Source organism: Zosterops lateralis, assembly GCF_965231275.1.
Source record: "Zosterops lateralis genome assembly, chromosome: 3".
Classification (NCBI taxonomy): Eukaryota; Metazoa; Chordata; class Aves; order Passeriformes; family Zosteropidae; genus Zosterops; species Zosterops lateralis.
Genome location: NC_139764.1, coordinates 77408480 through 77427045, shown reverse-complemented (window position 1 = coordinate 77427045; position 18566 = coordinate 77408480). Strand labels below are relative to the sequence as shown.

Sequence of the window (18566 nt, the reverse complement as noted above, 5' to 3'; positions counted from 1 at the left end):
TACATACTCAGTCTTTCCCTTCTTTTGAGTCAGGGGGCCATGATTTGGTGGTTACATTCTCCCTCTGACAAAGAATTACCTTTCACCCAGTTGGAGCTGATTTCAGCAGTGTTGCTGAATTGGCTTTTCTAGTTTCCTCCTTATCGTGGGAGTTCTGCCAAATGACCTCGTGGCCTGTCAATTCTGCATTCTTTTTACCCACTATCAGTGGGATGTCCTGCTTCCCAAGCTTTTTTAACACCACCCTCTCCCCACCAGGTCTGAGATCACTGAAGCACACCAAGCCCTTAAGTTTAACAAGACAATTCTTCCAACACAAAATTTATCTTTCTAATATTTTATGCTGGTTTTGGCTGGTGCAGAGTTCATTTTCTTCACAATGGCTGGCATGGGACTGTGTTTTGGATTTGTGCTGAACACAGGGTTGAAAATATAGAGATGTTTTTGTTGTTGCTGGGCAGGGCCTACACAGGGCCAAGGCCTTTTCTGATTTTGTACTGCCAGGCTGGGGAGGGGGCTGGGGGTGAATGAGAGGAGACACAGCCGGGACAGGTGACCGCAACTGACCAAAGGGACATTCCAGACCATGGAACATCATGCTCAGTATGTAAAGTTGGGGAAGAAGGAGGGAGGGGAGGATGTTTGCAGTGATGGTGTTTGCCTTCCCAAATCACTGCTGGCTGTGATGGGGCCCTGCTCGCCTGGAGACGGCGGAACACCCGCCTGCCCATGGGAAGCAGGGAATTCATTCCTTGCTTGTGTGCGCGGCTTTTGCTTTCCCTATGGTACTGTCTTTATTTCAACTCGTGAGTTTCCTCCCCGTACCCTTGGATTCTCCCCGCGATCCCGCGGCGGGGAATGAGCGGGCGGCGCTGGGCAGCACGGCCGGCACGGGATACGGGCGGGCCCGAGAAACTCCGCCGGCTGGCGAGGCTGCCGCGCATGGCACGCTGGGGCGGAGAGTTCCGGCTGGCCGCCGCCCGTAAGCGGGGCCGTGACAACGAACTACATTTCCCAGCGTGTCTCGCGGCGCGGAGAGGCGATAAAAGGGGGCGGCAGCGCAGGTGTCGCGCCGGAGGGCAGGTGCCGGCGGCGGGTTCGTGTCACTCGGGGACCGGCGCTCCCGAGGTCTCATGAAGCCGCAGCAGCCGCCGGAGAGCGGCCCCGCCGCCGCGCTGGAGGCGCTGAAGCAGCGGGCGTGCGAGAGCGTGGATCTGAACTCCGCGCGTCTGGGCGCGCTGAGCCGCGACATCTGGAGCCGTCCCGAGCTGGCGTACGCGGAGCACCAGGCGCATGACGCCCTGACCCGCTTCTTCTCCGGCGGGGACCTGCCCGGCGCCGCCTGGGCCGTGCAGCCGCGCTACAAGCTGGGCACGGCTTTCCGCGCCGACTGGGGCGCGGCGGCGGCCCGGGACCCGCTCCGCATCGCCTTCCTCTGCGAGTACGACGCGCTGCCCGGGCTCGGGCACGCCTGCGGCCACAACCTCATCGCCGAGGTGGGCGCCGCCGCCGCGCTGGCGCTGAAGGCCGCGCTGGAGGGCCTGGCCGAGCCCGCGGCCGTGCAGGTGGGAACCTCCCCGGGAGCGGCGGGGAGCGCTCCCCGACAGCCCCTGACCCTCTGCGCCTTTGTGCCGCAGGTCACCGTGCTGGGGACGCCCGCGGAGGAGCAAGGAGGAGGCAAAATAGACCTGATCAAGGCTGGAGCCTTCGATGGCCTGGACGTGGTTTTCATGGCGCACCCGTCGCAAGAAAACGCTGCTTACCTGCCCGACGTGGCCGAGCATGAGTGAGTGGGTGGGTTCAGGTGGAAAGAGGTGGTTTGTTATTAGCCTTTTGTCCCCTTCCTGAGAAGGGGACCTGCTTTAGCAGTGGCTGAACCCGGAGCTTTGCAGGTGCCCTTCAGACAAAGGTATTTGCACTCAGCCAAGGAGCCACATTACTGTTAGGGAACGCCACTCGGAGCCATTCGTCGAAAGTGGTGTGTTCAGCCTAGTGCTCAAACCCCTGACTGATCTGAGATAATCTTTCATGTATCCCAAAAATCTTTCTTTTGTTCTGATGTTTCTAGGCCTTTCTTTTAAACATTAATGTGATTATGCCACGTGTTGAAGTAGAATTTAAAGATGCAGCTGCAGGGTCTCAAGGGTTGTAGTTCTGTGCTTTCCTGGATACCAGTTACGCGATCCTGTCTGCATTTTAATCAGTTTGGAAGGTGTTTCACGTTTGCCTTCCTCCTTTTGAAAAGAGCTGTCCAGCTGAGCCTAACTGAAGTTTGGATCTGTAGTAATTTCCACACTAAATTTAGTCATGGCCATGTTGTGTGTATTAACTTTTACATGAACTTTTAGGTTTTGATCCAAGGTAGTGCCTGTCTTTCCTTCATGCTTGCTCCCAGTGTAAGGAAGGACAACAGTCCTACTCTCACACAGCTGTCTTTTTTGCCAGCCATATAACTCTTTCAAAATTATACCTTGTCTTCTTCTTATTAGCCCTGATGTTCAGAGACAGGACTGACTCACTTGTGCTTTCAGTCACTTGGCTTGTCTTAAAGTACACCTTGCTGGCTGTGCATCCCCAGAACTGTATACAGTACATGAGGTGCAATTGCCTTAGGTCTTACTCAGCTGATGCAGGGACCACAGTGTTTCCTTATAAATTTGGAGACAGCTGGCATGTTTGGGACTTCCTCTTCAGTCATTTTCAAGCAATCAACTCTTAGGCAAACACAGGGTCTTTAAGTACACGATTTTTAAAAAATACTTCTGAGTTTCACTCTTTTCTCGCTCTGCCAGTCTGCAAGGCCATGCTGTTCTTTCTTTGGTGCTGTAAACAATTGTTTCCACAGCGTCCCACAGTACCCTACCAGCAGGTTTTGTTCCTACATTTTGTGTCACATTCTATGTGTTACGTGATTCCTCGTCCCAGGGTCTGGTCTTGCAGAGACCCCACTAGTAAACTCCCTCCAGAGCAACAGTTTTTACAAGTGTTACATTCGACCGTCTCGCCCTAAATTCTAAATTATTTAAATAACTAATTTTCCAGTCATTTATGACTTGATGAACTGGGAACTGTTTTCAGACTGTGCTACTGTCCAGCTCTGATATGCTTGATTTTACTGACCATTTTGCTTTTACCAGGGCTGTTTCCAGTGGATAATTTGCTTCTGTTGCTGCCAAGTTTCCTGGTAAAACAGACAAGGGTTAGTCTTCATCACCTGGCCAGTTCTCTGCTATGTTGCTTCTTCTAAAGAGTCTTAACTGGTTATTGTAACCTCCTTCAAGACTTGGCCCAGCTTGCCTTTGCTTTACCTTAAGACTTTATTTATAGTCTTCAAGATGTAGTTTTCATGATAGTTTGGTCTTTCTGTCCTCAATAATGTTTTGAGTTCGATACAGTAAGATTTGGAAATCTCTCTTCAGAGGTCAAGGTCTGCAGTAGGATGCAAGTCCTAGATAGCCTTTAAACCTTTGAACATGGAGGAGGCATGGAATTGAAGTGCTCAGTGAAACAACTTACTACCTTCAAAAGCTTGAAATACTGAGTTTGTCATGTTTCGTGTAATTATGAGGTTTCAAAGGCAGTTTTTCTAATTTTACTTGATCTTTGGCTGTTTGCAGGGAGTTTAAGGACTGGTGATCACTAAGTTGCTAGTCTTGCTGTGTCTGCAATTCTGAAAGCTGTCTTGTGCCTGAAAGAAGATTAACATATTGGGATAACTGGTGAATACATGGCAAAGTTTGCTAGTTCTTATTCACTTACCCTTCACTTAATCAGCCTATTTATTGTTGGTCAAACAGGATCCACATTCTTCTGCTGGTATTCTTAAGCTGGCTTAGGGTGTTATTATTCTGCAGTCTGTTGGGTTTTTCTGAGTGTCTGTGACATTTGTGTAGCAAAAGAAGTACAAATAAAGGAATGCTGAAAGAACGTTTTTTTTTAATAAGAAACACATGTTTCTTGTGGAAAAGAATGCTGAAGCATGACTTTTCTGCTGTACTTGGCCTTCTTTCTATTTTTTTGAGAATGCCCAGGGATCTTTGTGAGTTGATTTGAGGAGTTGCAGTCTAATACTTGGGATATTAATGGACAAGTTTCTTACATTTCTTAATGATAATAATTTTTAAATTAAACTCATAGTCTAGAGAATGAGTTCTATGATTTTCTTGGAAGATTAGTAGGGATAGAAAAAGGCATGCCTAATTTGGATTGCAGAAGTAGTAAGAGATGTTTCCTGTTGCAACAGTACACTGCATTGTGTCCCTCTTTGCCGTCCAGAATTTAAGTGCTGGTGTTGACTTGCAGCTGTGGCAGGGTTCTGAGCACAAGGGGTCACTTCAGGATAGCTGGTTAACTTGGCATTTGTGCAAGACAGAGGGATAACAAACAAGTTAGGCTGGTCATGGCTGGATAAGAGACAGGTTGTGTGTCTTGGGGTGAGAGGAATGCTTGAAGATGGAGTTTTTTCTGTAAAGAAGTGGGTATGGAATACAAACAGCGTTAGTTTTGTGTATTTTATAAATAGTGAGACCTTATTGTAGATGTCAGTATTTATTATTTTCCTCTTTTCTAAAGAGTTCTCATATAGTCTGAAATAGTAAGTTATTTTATAAGGCTAATATTAATGGCCCTCAGATGAAGTAAAGCGTGACTTTTTACCGGATATGTTGAGGTGCAATATTTTATGATTTCTGTGAGGTTGGAGGGCCGACTTTGCATTAGATTTCCTCCTTGTTACAAGCCTTTCTACCACCTTTTTTGGGGGGTGCAAGGAGAGAACATCCTTGCTGTAGTGTAATAATGTGCATTTTACAGTAGGCTGTGCTTTTCCATACTTGCAAAACTTGACTTTTGTTATTTAGACACGAGTTATATGTGATCTTATGTGCTTTTGCTATCTTACGTACCGTACACATTTTATTTGACAAGAATTAGGACACTCAGCTTCCAGTTTTGAATCAGAGAAGAGGGTTTGTTATCCTCTGAGAAGAGTGTTAGTAACTTTAAGTCTGAGAAGAGTCAGGGAGTGTAAAAAAAGCAGTGGAGAAATTTAGTTAATATGTGAAATGTGTACTCTTCAGGAAAAGGCTATATATGGTGTGTTCCCAATAACTCCCTTGCCTGACTGGCTCTTGGTATCATTCCATTTTACTGGTTGTCTAGAAATCTTTCACTGTTTTTCTGCACTCAGAGATAGTTGAACTATGCAACAGTCTAGTGCCAGGTAAATTGTTGGGTGTTATGCTGCACAAAATTCAAATAATGTATATGTAATGGGAACAAAAGGAACTTTTTCATTTCAAAGATTTTTTTTCAGTGAATGAGAAACAAATAAGCAATGCCTTTTATTTCCTAGTGTGACTGTGAAATACTATGGAAAAGCTTCTCATGCTGCTGCTTATCCTTGGGAAGGAGTTAATGCATTAGATGCTGCTGTTCTTGCGTACAACAATCTGTCTGTTTTAAGACAGCAAATGAAACCGACCTGGAGAGTTCATGGTGAGATCTTCATTAAACCTAATGTCCAGCAAGTAAGAGTTTAGGCTGTTGAAGTACTAACATAGAATATCACACATTCCAAAGTATTGCACTAAAACACTAAATTAGTATAGTCTCTTCAGATATTATCAAACACCACCATTTCATTTAAATGGTGTGTCTGCAATCTTCAAGATCATGCTGGTGCCCAGAACTAACTGTGCAAAATAGGCTGAGAGGTCAGATTTGAAAGGGGACTCCAATGCCCAGGTAAAGGCTAGACCAATTTTAAGTCTTGAAGTTGCAGTTCAGAAAAAAAAAAAGCAAAGTTTATTTTGGTACATGACCTTGAACTTCTTAGTATATGTGGATTTGCAAAGGCGTAAGAGTAAATGCTTCTAAAAAGTGAAGTATTACTTACTGCATCAATTTTTTTAGTAGACATTCCATTAATTACATGGTATGTATTGGAAGAGTCTAGTGGTCCGGAATTAAATTTATTTGGTGAAGTACAAAAAAAACAAGTGGTGGCAGAAGATTATAGTCCTGATTAGTAGCCCAATCAACTAGATGTTCACTGGATTCTGATATTTAATGTCTAGTTGGTTTTGGATTAGAAATGCCATTTTGCAGTAAGACATGTTAACCATTAAGCTTGATTTGTCCTCATTCAACATTGTGCATTTCTACCTGTAAAGTGAGAAAGGTTCAAAAGTTGAGGTGAAGCTGCCCTTTAGCTATAAACCTAAAGCGTTCCTTATCACAACCAACATAACTTTTTCCAAGTTGAATTATAAGAAACTTTGCCAATTCTAAAGGACTTTTGAATGTAGAGCTGTTTATTTGGAATACTTGTTATGAGCTAAAAATCCTTCCAGAACTTCTGAGCTGATCATTATGTGTCTTGGCTGCTTGTGCTGTATATAATACAAGTGTGCATTTCTTTCCAGGATATCTGGATGGAGTCCTAATCCTTTAGACTGTAGATGAAGCTGTTTGCAGTTCTGTTGTGCAGCATGCCCATATGACTTTCAGGCAGTGGGCACAGCCTTCTCTAGTTTATTTCTCTGTAGAAAGCAAGGCTTGTAATTACAAGTTTTGGTGTCTGCAATCCATGTGTTGCAGGTTTAAGGCTGAAGATGCCTAAGTCTTCTGTTCAATCTAAGCCTTAACCCCAAAATACTGCTTTCTTTGTAGTTTCTAAAGGCTCCATGGGTAATGTTGGCAAAAAATCAACAATTTGTTTAGTAACTAAACAAGCCTTCTGGAAGTAATGCTTCCTGAACAGCAGCAAAACTGAAATTACTGTGTTGATAAAACTGCTGTCATAAACCTGGTTTTTCAAAGTAGAAATATTTAAATTACTTCTGGGAAAGGACAAGCAGCCAGAATGAGATTTAATTTTAGGCATGCTTTCTTTACAACGTTGTGTAGGAGATCTCATGTAGACTTGCAGTATAATCAGTGGCTGAGTAAGCTGATCCTAAAAATAGTAGTGTTAACCCACTAACAAAAGCTGAAATAATTTCCATGACTTGAAGTCTACAATTTCTAACCAATGTTTCATGTAATGAAATACTGTTGTCTTGAGTTCACCTGAGATTTTGATACTATCTTTCTTCTCTGCTTATGAATGGAGTATATGTTGCCCCGTTGAAAAACAGAAATGTAGATTTTTTTTATTTTTTTTTTTCTGCTTAAGATGTTGTATTAAACAGGTTGTAAGAAACAGCTTCCATCCAGAAGAGCAGATTGGGTGCTACTAATAGTGTGCAGGCAGCCTACTTTTAATTCAGGTCTGCTGTCCAGTCCATATTGCAGTTATATTGAAATTTAACTGTAGACCTACTCAGACTCTCTCGAGTTCCATTTACAGTTGTGCTGGACAAGACAAGTGAAAGCTGTTTACTCATGAAGCTGCTCGTTCTGAGAAAGCTTTTTATGGGCATGTGTCATGCAAATTTGCATGAATATTTACTGCTTCCTTTCCTGTGATGTCTGTCTCTCTCATCTGAGCTGTTCCTATTGTTACGGACAAATAGTGATACTGGATTAATTCAACACTTTGGGTTTTATTTTGACTGTATTTGAGACTGGAGGTGAGGTTCTTAATAGGTTTTCTGCACCAAAAGAAACGTTTTGTTGCCTATTTGCATTCCATTTGTGCTGTCTCTTCAGGCTTCCATGACACACATCAGTAGCTTCTGCAATATTTCCAGTTATGGTAGAAGTTTCTCAGGTTCTACAGAAAACAAATCAAATTCCACATACAAGAAATTGATGGTAAGAAGCCAGGGAAACAGCCTGTTGGAAGCAAATAGCTGTTAGTGCAATGAAATCTAATGTGGAACTGAGATCTACAATGTGTTCTTGTAAAAATATATAAATGTTCCTGTCTTTTGTGGTAATGCCTTTGATACCATAATGGTAGAAAATGTCATTAATCACACATTTCCTCGAGGGAACACTTTAAACTCAAACTGCACTTGTGAATAAAGCTACATGTATTATACATCCCAATATTTCTGAAGAATTAATATGAGCAAGCTAATGAACTTTCTGTGCACTGCAATACACGTTATTCCAGTATTGCTGAGAAATGCAATTTACTTCGTTTTTCTTCAAGCTCACAAAGTAAGTTGGAAACATTCTAATTGAGGAAACATTTAAGTTGGAATCCAAGTTAGCCCTTAGAGCAGTTCTTTTCTTGTTGGCAGACAGATTGCTTTATGACTCCAATGCATTGAATTTTACGGGATTAATTAGAAATGCCAGTTTGGCTTGACTCTGGGATGTAAAACAGATGTCTAACCAAATAATGCTGTGAAATTGTGCTGAAAGACATGTACATGTTCCACTTAATCTGACATGATGAAGAAACTTTGTCCACACACTGCATTTTTTGCGTTGTTTGTATTTCATGTTCAGCTAATGTTTTGTTGTTTTTGTTTATATATTTATAGTTCTTAACCCAGGAATTTCATGACAAGGGCTGGAGATCAAGCAATTGCATTCAACACTGACAACACAACTTTTCTCTTTCTGCAGGTGTAATAAAAAATGGTGGCGTGAAACCTAACATCATTCCTTCTTACACTGAACTGGAGTTTTACTTGCGGGCTCCTTCAAGAAAAGAACTTTCTGTTCTGACAGAGAAGGTTGAGAACTGCTTCAAATCTGCAGCAGTGGCCACAGGATGCAAGGTAAGAATATATTCATTGTCATGTGTTTCTGTTACACAGACCAGAACAGGAAATCAAAGTTTATTTGTCTGCATAGTGTTTACTCAAAGTAAATCAAAATTACTGTTACACTTTTTCTGTTCTGTTTCTTTTTTGTCCTGAAAGAAAGCTTTGGTTTATAAATAGAATGCCACAGAATCCTAGAAGAATCTGTGTTGGGAGAGACCTCTGGAGGTCATCTGGTCTAATTCTCTGTTCAGAGCAGGACCAGTTAGAGCAGGTTGCTGAGTGCCATGTGGACTTTCAAGTACTTCCAAGGGTGAAATTCTACCACCTCTCAAAAAGTGCTCTACCTACCTCATGGTGAACAAGGGTTTTCCTAATGTTTATGCTCCAGTGACTTGAGGTGGAAAACTGAACAGGTTTCCTGCAAAGATTGCAGTGTTTCCATCTTTGGAGATACTCAAAAGCTGCCTCAGTATGGTTCTGGGCAGCCAGCTCTAGGTGACCCTGATTGAGCAGGGGAACTGGACAAGATGACCTTTCCCTCATCAACCCTCTATGATTCTGTTGTGTCCAAGGGGAATTTCCTTTGTTGCTTCTTGTTGCATCACTTTGACATGTGAGAAGTCTGGTTCTGCTCTCACCCTTCCCATCTGGTAACTCTAGACAGCAGTAAGATGCCCCACTAACCTTCTGTTCTGTGAAGGCTCAGCAGATCAAATTCTTTCAGTCTGTCCTTGTACACCATGTTCTCCAATTAATCATCTTGGTGGCCTTCCCCTGGCCTAGCTCCAGTCTTGATTTGAAGAGAAACCAAACAAACACAGCACCACATGTGGTCTCACAGGGGTTGTCTACATCAGTAATAAAAATACTAAAACACTAATGGCACCAGTCTTAGTTGCAGATGGGTGCTACAAGTAACAGGCAGCAGTGTGGTATATTGTGCCCCTGATAATAAAGCACTTGGAGCTTGCATGTCTTGTGTCATCTGAGCCAGATGTGTTGTTATGCAAAGCTAGACTTGGTCATGCACTGCCTACTCTTAAATGAGTTCCATCTTGTGTGCTGGATGTTCACAATCACCTTGTGATTCATGAGCCTGGGCATGAGTCCTAGGAGCATTCATTTGCTCTGTAATCCCTCTGGGAACTTGAGGATAGGATGGTGTGAGGAATGTGTAGTTTCAAGGATCTCCTCTTGGTCCTTCAAGAGGATGTGACCTTTAGCTCTTGTTCAGTGAGCTAGAACTCTTCTCTGTTGCAGTGACACTTAAAAAATGATAGCTCCCAGACTGCATTTCTGCTTCTCTTACTCTGCATCCTTAGATGCATCCTCCCTGATCCCATGTACATTCAGTTTCTTTAAGTGCCCTGTAATTTATTTTTGTTTTGCTGTGATGATGCTTCTGTTTTACAGATAGTCCTGCTAGCCTCAGAGACCTGGGAGGCTTGGTGGCACACCTCACCTGTAGAAACAAGCAAAACAGGTCTTGGGTCTTCAGTCTGGTTTTTTTCCCGTATTCTTCTTGGTCATTAGGTCCATTGCCCCATTAAACAGCAGGCTCATAAAGCAACTGAGTGATTTTTCAATTAGCATTCTCATTTCTTTTGCTTTTAGTAAACAGAAGTGTGTCTCATCTAGCTGGTTCAAACAATATGATTACCTTTTTTTGTGTTGCTAAGATAGATGGTTCTACTTGCTCTACAAGCTTATGACTAATTCAGCTGTGAGAAGAATGTATGTGATCATCAGAACAAATTGGTATGGGGTATGTGAATGTTAGCATGTCACTTTTATACTCTATTTAAGGGGGTAGATGATGTTTTCCTACCGTGTCCCCTTCACTATATCTAGAAAAGAGTTTCAGAATGTGCACTTGATGCAGTGTGAAAGTTATGATCTCTTTTCAAATTTGACATTGATAGTTTTTTTCCATTTGCTTTCAAATTTCTTACTTGTGTGAAGCCATTTAATGAATGGGGCTGTAGTTATTGGAAGCATTCTAAAAAAAGGTAACACACAGTTTGATAAAACCTTCTGTTTATTTCTATGTAGTTTAGTAGTACCTGCCAGCAAAATCATTAGATACTGTTATAGGAAATATTTTTTCCTATTTTTAGAGAAAATTTTGAAATCCTTGCTTCTGGAGTTTGGCTGTCTAGTGCAAACTGAACAGAACACCAGCTGTGTTTTGATCAAGGGTGATACTTGGCAGAATGTTGTATTTTTGAAAGAAACTTAGCATTTACATCTGTTTTGCCTTGGGCTTGAAGTCTGGATATGTAGGAGTTTTTTTTTTTTTTGGCCTTCAGATTGTTTACATTGAACTGCCCTGCACTAGAGAAGAACTTAAAATAATTTCGGTTTTTTGTCTAGGTGGAAATAAAAGGTGGTGAAAATGATTACTACAATGTGCTTCCAAATAAGAGCCTGCAGAAAATTTACAAGGAGAATGGAAAGAAGCTTGGAATAGATTTTATATCAGAAGATGCTATCTTGAATGGTTTATCAGGTAACTCCAGGTGCATTTTTCATTGTGACTTAAGCTTAGGTTGATCAACCCTCAAGTGTTTAAAATAACAAAATAGAGCTAAGTTAAACACAGTTTGGTCAGAAGAAAAAGCCAAATTACAAAGCTGAAGCTCTGTAGAAGGTTTATATCTCTGGCCTATATTTCTGTATTTTTTGTAGAAGCTAAGAACAGGTAAGAAAAGCAGTAAACACCTTCTGATAACAGTTCTGAAAATATTTCAAGTCATAAACAGTTTGGTTGGGGGAAGGGATAGAAGGCTAAGAGCAGTCTTTCTGAGAACATGAGGATGTGTCATGAATTGTGTTTCATTCTGTGGTTTTAAAATACAGAATCCTGGTTTGCTGTAAATGGGGATGAGACTTCGTTTTTAAGAACCTTGTTTAATAATATTTTCCATGTTTACATAGAAACAAATCTACTAGAATCTAACAATTATTTTAGAGGGAGTTTTTGGAGAGATTTATAAATGGAAGTTTAAGTATCTCACTAACCCTAAATTAATCTTTTCATTAACAGGTAATTAATCTTTTCGTTAACAGGTAATTACATGCCTCTGATTTTAGTTCATGAGTGCAACAGATTAGTTTTCCAAAGGGTGCTCTTCAAGTAGGTGTTCACTTTTGGGTCTTAACTATGTCTCAGACGATTTAACTTTCTTGGTCTCTGAGCTATAACAGAAGTGGGAATTATTGAATGCCTAGGTGGGTTACTCGTTATCCTTAACTTTTTTTTTTTTTTCAGAATCTTTCTACAGGAGCTGTGTTCAAGTCTCAGCTTCTGCTCATACTTTTAGCCTTCACTACTGATCTTAACTGTATTTATAAACATTTTTACTCCATTCATGCTAAAGATTTTTCTCTTTATAGGAAAATACTGTTCTCAGTAAAAAGTTATTTTAATTAGTTTGATTGTGTTACTTGTCTTCTTTATATTAAATGAAGATTATCTTTGGCGTTTGGACAAATTTCGTGTTTAGGAACATCTTTCCAAACTTCTTTTTGTGGGTAGGGGATATCTATTGTATCTAATTATATTCTTGGTATCTAATGGTAATGGTTCTTTTTTGTTTCTTCCCTTCCAAATTAAACACTGGTTCATTGTCTTGTGTTTAAAAACAAATTATAACTTAAGGCAGATTTCTTCCTTCTTTCTTCAGTGTAATACAAATAAGATTTACTACTTTGCTTTTTAGCCAAAGAAAGGGGCTGAGGAACCTTAAAATGTTTACTGTAGTGCAACTTTGTGGAGCTCTGCTAGTTGATTCCTACAAACCATTGTAGTAAGGATGATCATGAATATCGGTGATCTTGCTTTTGTTCAGAGGTCTTGAAATGAACTTTTCACAGACACCCAGCTGCAATAGGGCTTTCATGTGTAAGTTATATGATACGCTCAATGTTAACCATTACCTTCCTTAAACCAAAACTCTCTGTATGGCTGTCCTGTCCTTGAATTGCATGTCAAATGTCAAAATGTGCTTGAGCAATTGCTTTTTTTATCTCACACTGCAGTAGGGTTTACTGAATTTTCTTTCCACAGCTTCTCCTCTGAATTTTTGCAGTGGGAGTTCAGGAGAGATAACAAAGCACAGTCTCCAGAGCCATAGGAGTGGAACTTTGTATGCTACCCTTTTCTGGGGGCGGTTGAGTATTTTGTGTCATCTTTTTCAAGACCTCTATTTCTGTTTAGTTTTCATGTGGTTTTCAATGTTTTCTTTTAGGATATCAGTTTCTTCTGTTGAAAGGGAAGGAAGATAGCTCAGTTGCTTCTCCATGTCTGTGCAGCAGAACAGTCGTTAAGAGCTGAGCGCACTCGCTGCCACCTCTGCACGGGCATTAGTGTCGCTCTGTTCCCAGGTATCGCTCCAGGCAGACAAGCCTCACCAGGGCTTCCTCCAGTACCTCAGGTCACACACTCCAGCTGTGCCCCGTGCAGCTCTTCTCACTGGGCACACAGCCAGGGGGATGTGACATCATGTGAGGCTGACCTAGCTTGGAACAGGTGCCAGGACCTGTTTCTCCTTCTGCTAGGTAGGGTAGCTTTGCTGCAGGATATCATAACCTCCTAAAGCAGATGGCTTAGTTAAACATGTCTTAGTTGAGGCACCCACACCTGTGATAACTTAATCTGGTCAAAATGTAGTATTCATGGGGTTCATTCACTTCCTGTGCACAAAACTGATAAAATCTTAAGAAGGTCTAGTGTATTTGAAAATTCCACTTTTGAAGTTTGGGATTGTATATAAACGTTCACTGGAATCTTTTGTGTTTTCCCCTCTGTTCATCTTTGTGGTAAAGATGACTCCATTAAATATGCAGTGACTTGAAGAGGCTTCAGGACATATTTTTGAGAGGCTGGAACTCCAGTATCTCTCTGTTGAAGATAGTACAGGATTATGTATATTGCATTGATAACTGCAATTACTTATGCTTCCAATCTGTATGTGTCTAGCAAGCATACAATTTCAGATATTTGTATGGAAACTATTGGAACACCTGGTGTTCTAAACATACCTCTCTTTATTCCCATAAAGGGTGTAACATTTTGTCTGATAGAAGGGAAGATTTAGCTGTCACGTTTTTATTAAAAGCTGTCTGGATTTTGCCTCTCCATATCACTAGAAAATACCCAATTTAAATATCTTCTATTCAGCAAAAATAACATGTCAACTGGTAGTACAGTGAACATGGATATATATTTAGGAGGAATGACATGACTCAGAGCTGTGATGCAGTGAAATTTCTAATGTTTCATTCACTAAGTGAGAGTAGGGAAAAGGGCAGCACCGTCTTTGCAGCAGTTGGTATATTGGGACTTAGTAAGGTAGGTCTAGAACCCGTGGTTAAGTCTGGGGTATGCAGAACTTCTGGTTTGTCTGTCCAGATTGACCAAAGAATCAATTAGTAGTGGAGACTGCTGGAAATTAAAATAACTTATTGCTGTGCCAAGAGCTGGATTTTCTTCAGATGCATCCTGAATTTATAGGAAGAGATGTTTTTGAACAAGCTTTGCTGTTTCCATTATCTGTAAGCAGAGTAAATAGCAACCCCCTGTCCTAATAATGTAGGCTCTGTGGACTCATTTCTAGTAACTATAGGCTTCCAAGTAAAATCTGTATTCTTCAGTCATTTAATTACTAAATCTTAAAGCATTACCAATATCTTTTCTTCATAAAGTATCACGATATAGAGGCTACCCGATGTGTTAAAATTAAATTTTATACACCACTGCTAAAGAAACAAGTTCTTGCGTCTCTGGCCCCAAAAAAGTTAATTGAGATCTTAGTGGGTTATCCCTATTTTTCCCTGCTACAAAACAATGCTTCCTCTGGTACCTGGATATCAGAATAACTGGTATGTTGATTTCTTCAGCTTTGAAATGTCATTTGAGCAGATAATGAGTGGATTGCTTGTTTGGGTAAAAAAAAAAAAAACCAAAACAACCAACCAAAACCACTTGGGATGTAATTGTAGACTCTTGGGTGATTTACTATGAAGAATCTTATAGTTTGGGATGATATCATTCAGTAGATTAGGCTGTGAAATAGGTGCTGGATAACATACTGAAAGTGATAGGCATGAAAGAATCATCATTAAAATCTGCAGCATTGCATCAGGTGTTTATCTACAAAGTCCTAGCATTTTGTCTGGAGTTCAGTTCTGATTTTATTTCAAAGGTGCTTGTGCCACTGAGATTTCCATAACTGAGAATAATCAAAACACATGGGGGAAAAAACAATTACCTCAATCTGTTTTTGTTTTAAGATAAATAGTTTCTACTTTAGTCCCCTACAGAATGTTGAATATTTGCATGTTTGTGGAAGCAGGAATTGTTGGGTCAAGTTCTAAAGGGCTCTAACAGGGAAATAGCTGAAACGCCTGACATTCCCAAGGTTTGCAGCTTTCCAGTTCTTGAATTAACAGCTCACTGTCAGGGGATACTTGATAAAAATGAGCAGTAAAAGGAATAGGAACATGCTGGTACGTCTTCCTTGCAGTCCAGTGTCTGATCATTGATCAGAAGCACACTAGAGAGCAGCACCTGAAGATGGCTAGTTAGGGAAAACACCTTGGTGAAAGGAGATATTTGTATGAATAATGACTCATTAGAAATGTTTTTTTTTAGTATTTGGGGCAAAGGATACTCCATTTTAGATATGGGCTGGAGAGAATGTCTATCATGCATTTTCTTACAGCATTCAAAACTGCCCAACACTTCCATTAAGAAAATCTCTATGCTGCTTCTAGGTTCCACAGACTTTGGAAATGTTACATTTGTGGTCCCTGGGATTCATCCTTATTTTTATATTGGCTCTGATGCATTGAATCATACTGAGCAGTACACAGAAGCTGCAGGTGAGTGGAAGTGAAAAGGGTTAGAGGATTTGTATTTGCAATCCTTAAGCATTGTATAGTCTGTTTGCTGACTGCTCACTACAGCAAATCTAGAAATCAGAAATATTTCAGATTACAGACATGGCTTTCCCATTTTTCACTGGAATTCAAAGCTACTGTGTAGTAAATGTTTAAAAGTGTAAGTACTAGATCTGAAATTGGCTGCATGTGAATACCTTACAGAAACAGGATTGCTTTTGTCCAGCGGGATGTGGTCTGAGCTGAATAAGGATCCTGAAACAATTAAAATTAATAGTAGAGTTGCAGAAAAAGCAGACAAATTAAAATTTCTTGGTTTGTGTTTGAGGTTACATGTGTATGGGTAGGATAACCCCTCCTCATACTAAAAGCCTGATTTGATAATGCCATCTGGACAAAAGAAATTAGAAGGATTATCCATAACAGCATATTCAGAAGAATTTCTAAACATGAGCCGAGAGATAAGTAATTTTTACTCCTAAAACACAGTACTTAGGAAATGTAACAGTGCTAGCTTATAAAACTCCACATCTTCTAAAGAGCATAATGTGAACACTCACTTTCCTGTTCTCAGTCTTAGTTGTTTATATCAGTAGCAGAAAATTAAGTACTTGCAAAAGAAAAAAATGTTTTGAGGCATGGGAAAATAGGTTTATTTTATGCAAGTAGATTCTTAAGAAAATGTTCTTGCAGCTGAAACTTACGATCTTATTTTATGAAATATCCCTTATGCAGTAAGCAAGTGGTTTAACATTGGTAATCTCACCTGAAATTCCTCTTACTTTTTTTTCTGCAGGGTCACAGATGGCTCAGTTCTATGCCTTGCGCACAGCAAAAGCTTTGGCAATGACTGCACTGGATGTCATTTTCAAGCCAGGTCTGTTAGAAGAAGTCAGGAAAGACTTTAGAGAAGTGAAGCTGAAAGAAGAGGAGCAAATAAATCCAGCAGAACCTAAAAAAGAATCTGTTGTTGGTGTAGGAGCGTGTGCATCACACTAAACTTGATTAAAACATTCTCAGTAGGATTGACTTAATGGAGATGCTGTATTTAAATCCCACTAGGGGCTGGATAAATATATAGCAGAATAAATGATTATTTGATTTTCTTTTATTTGGACTTTAGGAGAAGTAAATAGTATCATTGCTTTCAAAAATGAAATTTCATCTAGCTGTAATGTTTGTGTTCACTATGATGATGATTTTCATACAGAGATTTCAAATATGTTCTCTTTCATTTGCAGTGTTGAAGAAATTACAGTGTTTAGATCCCTTGTCAGTAATTTTCTATGTAGTGCTATAGTAATATTCCTTATAAAGGAAGTATGGCAGTTTTCTGTTCTAAAATAAGCTTTTCATTCAGCGAGCATGTGCTGAATCTGAAACTGTGAAGTTTTTATAAAATTTCTGGTCAGTCACTTTTCTTGGGGCAAGATGGAGACATAAAACATGAGCTGGTTTCACTGGAGAGAAGGGGCTATGTTTGGAAATATACCTGGTTTTGAAAATAGTAGCTTGTAGCAATGCAAGAGGACTGTTTGTCTGGGAATGCAATCTATAAATCTTGATTGTCCTGAAACACATTGGTTTTCCTCCTAATAAATTTTGGAGGTGGTGTGGAGAAGTCATGAATCACAAAATTAGAAAGCAGCTAAATGTTTAATTGATTAACTCATTTAAATGACCACAGGAAAAATTCTGCTCTGAGGTAACACAGGTGTCCACGTAAGGCTTCACATTAGCTTAACTGATCTGAAGGAGGTGTATAAATTTAGCTGAACCAGTGGAAATTTTTGTCACAAAGCAGAAAATGGCTGTGTGCAAGGCCCTCTGGTAAGCTCAGAGGAGCTTGCAGTGAGGAGTGCTGTTGCAGTAACTGGCTTCTTTAACCTGTTTGTTCCTGTGTCCTAAGTAGCAGATCTGTTAAGTCTTGCCAGTTGTCCTTTCTGTGTGTTGCATAGTCAATCTTTGTTATTTTGCTTCCCAGAGACATTAATACTGCAGTTTTATTTAGGTGGTGTTCAGTGTGCCCAAACATGTTAGGATTTCTTTTAATTCACTGGTTAAAGGATCTCGTGAGTAAACAGAAAAGAAGTCAGTGGACAGATGGAGTGAGAAAGCAACTTACTAATTAACGTTTTCCTAAGCACAGATATTACTATAAGCTTCAGAAAGGAAGGCAGGCAAGCTGTATTCCTCAGGAAGTCGGAATAACTGACTTTCAGAAACTTTTTTTTTTTTAACAGTCTCTAAATGGTAAACTCTCAAATTCTGTTCACCATTTATAGTTTATTGATTTCTGTATTGACTTTAATTTTATGCCAGCATCCTTGTGTTCATTAGCAAGTGGTTTTCACAGATGAATGTGTGAAACAGATGAAGGTAGGACTCTGAGTTGTAGATGTGTCCAGGATAGTAAGTTGAATACTAAATCCAACTGAAATTTGTTTTAAGGTTTGTCAAAGGACTTTTGTCTTTAACTTTTAATTTACAGTCTGCCTTGCCAGCTCTCAGATGCAATTGCAGTTCATTAACATCTACAGGGTTAACAGGCTAGGACATTGATTTCCTTGGCACATGTGACTTTTTATTTCCTCCTGCAAGAACTGCTTAACTTGTTGCTTTGCTGTTTTTAAGATGGAGTGTTTGGATCCCACATAGGTACCACATGCTTTGTTGTTGTGTTTCCTGCAAGCTGATATGCATTAAAGCCTTCTCAGTTCTTTTTGTCCAGACTTCTTGGGTGGATTCTATCCAAGATCAGTTAATTAAACTTCTCTGAACTAAAAGAGTGTCTTCATTTTGTTGTAATCATTGCTGTACTGAATTGAAGTACTGATTAAAGATTAGTTGATATTAATAAAGGAATTTAATTGATTGACTTCTCATATTTTTCTTAATATTGGGATGCTGTATGATTTTGAGTAGCGGGTTTGTTTTTTTTTTCTTTTTCCCCCTAGTTATGATTTTGTAAGATTAAGGGTGTTTTAAGCTTTCCAT

The 18566-nt window shown here is 40.2% G+C and overlaps 1 protein-coding gene across 1 annotated transcript; it reads left to right on the top strand.

Moving 5' to 3' along the window:
- Window positions 1–1133: 1133 nt before the first annotated feature.
- PM20D2 (peptidase M20 domain containing 2) lies at window positions 1134–17366 on the top strand (the record flags this gene model as incomplete). Its single annotated transcript, XM_083857011.1, has 7 exons — window positions 1134–1565; window positions 1638–1786; window positions 5354–5496; window positions 8524–8678; window positions 11040–11175; window positions 15444–15551; window positions 16366–17366. 7 exons carry the CDS (start codon window positions 1134–1136, stop codon window positions 16566–16568), a joined length of 1326 nt encoding a protein of 441 aa, XP_083713137.1. The 3' UTR covers window positions 16569–17366.
- Between the last annotated feature and the right edge of the window lie 1200 nt (window positions 17367–18566).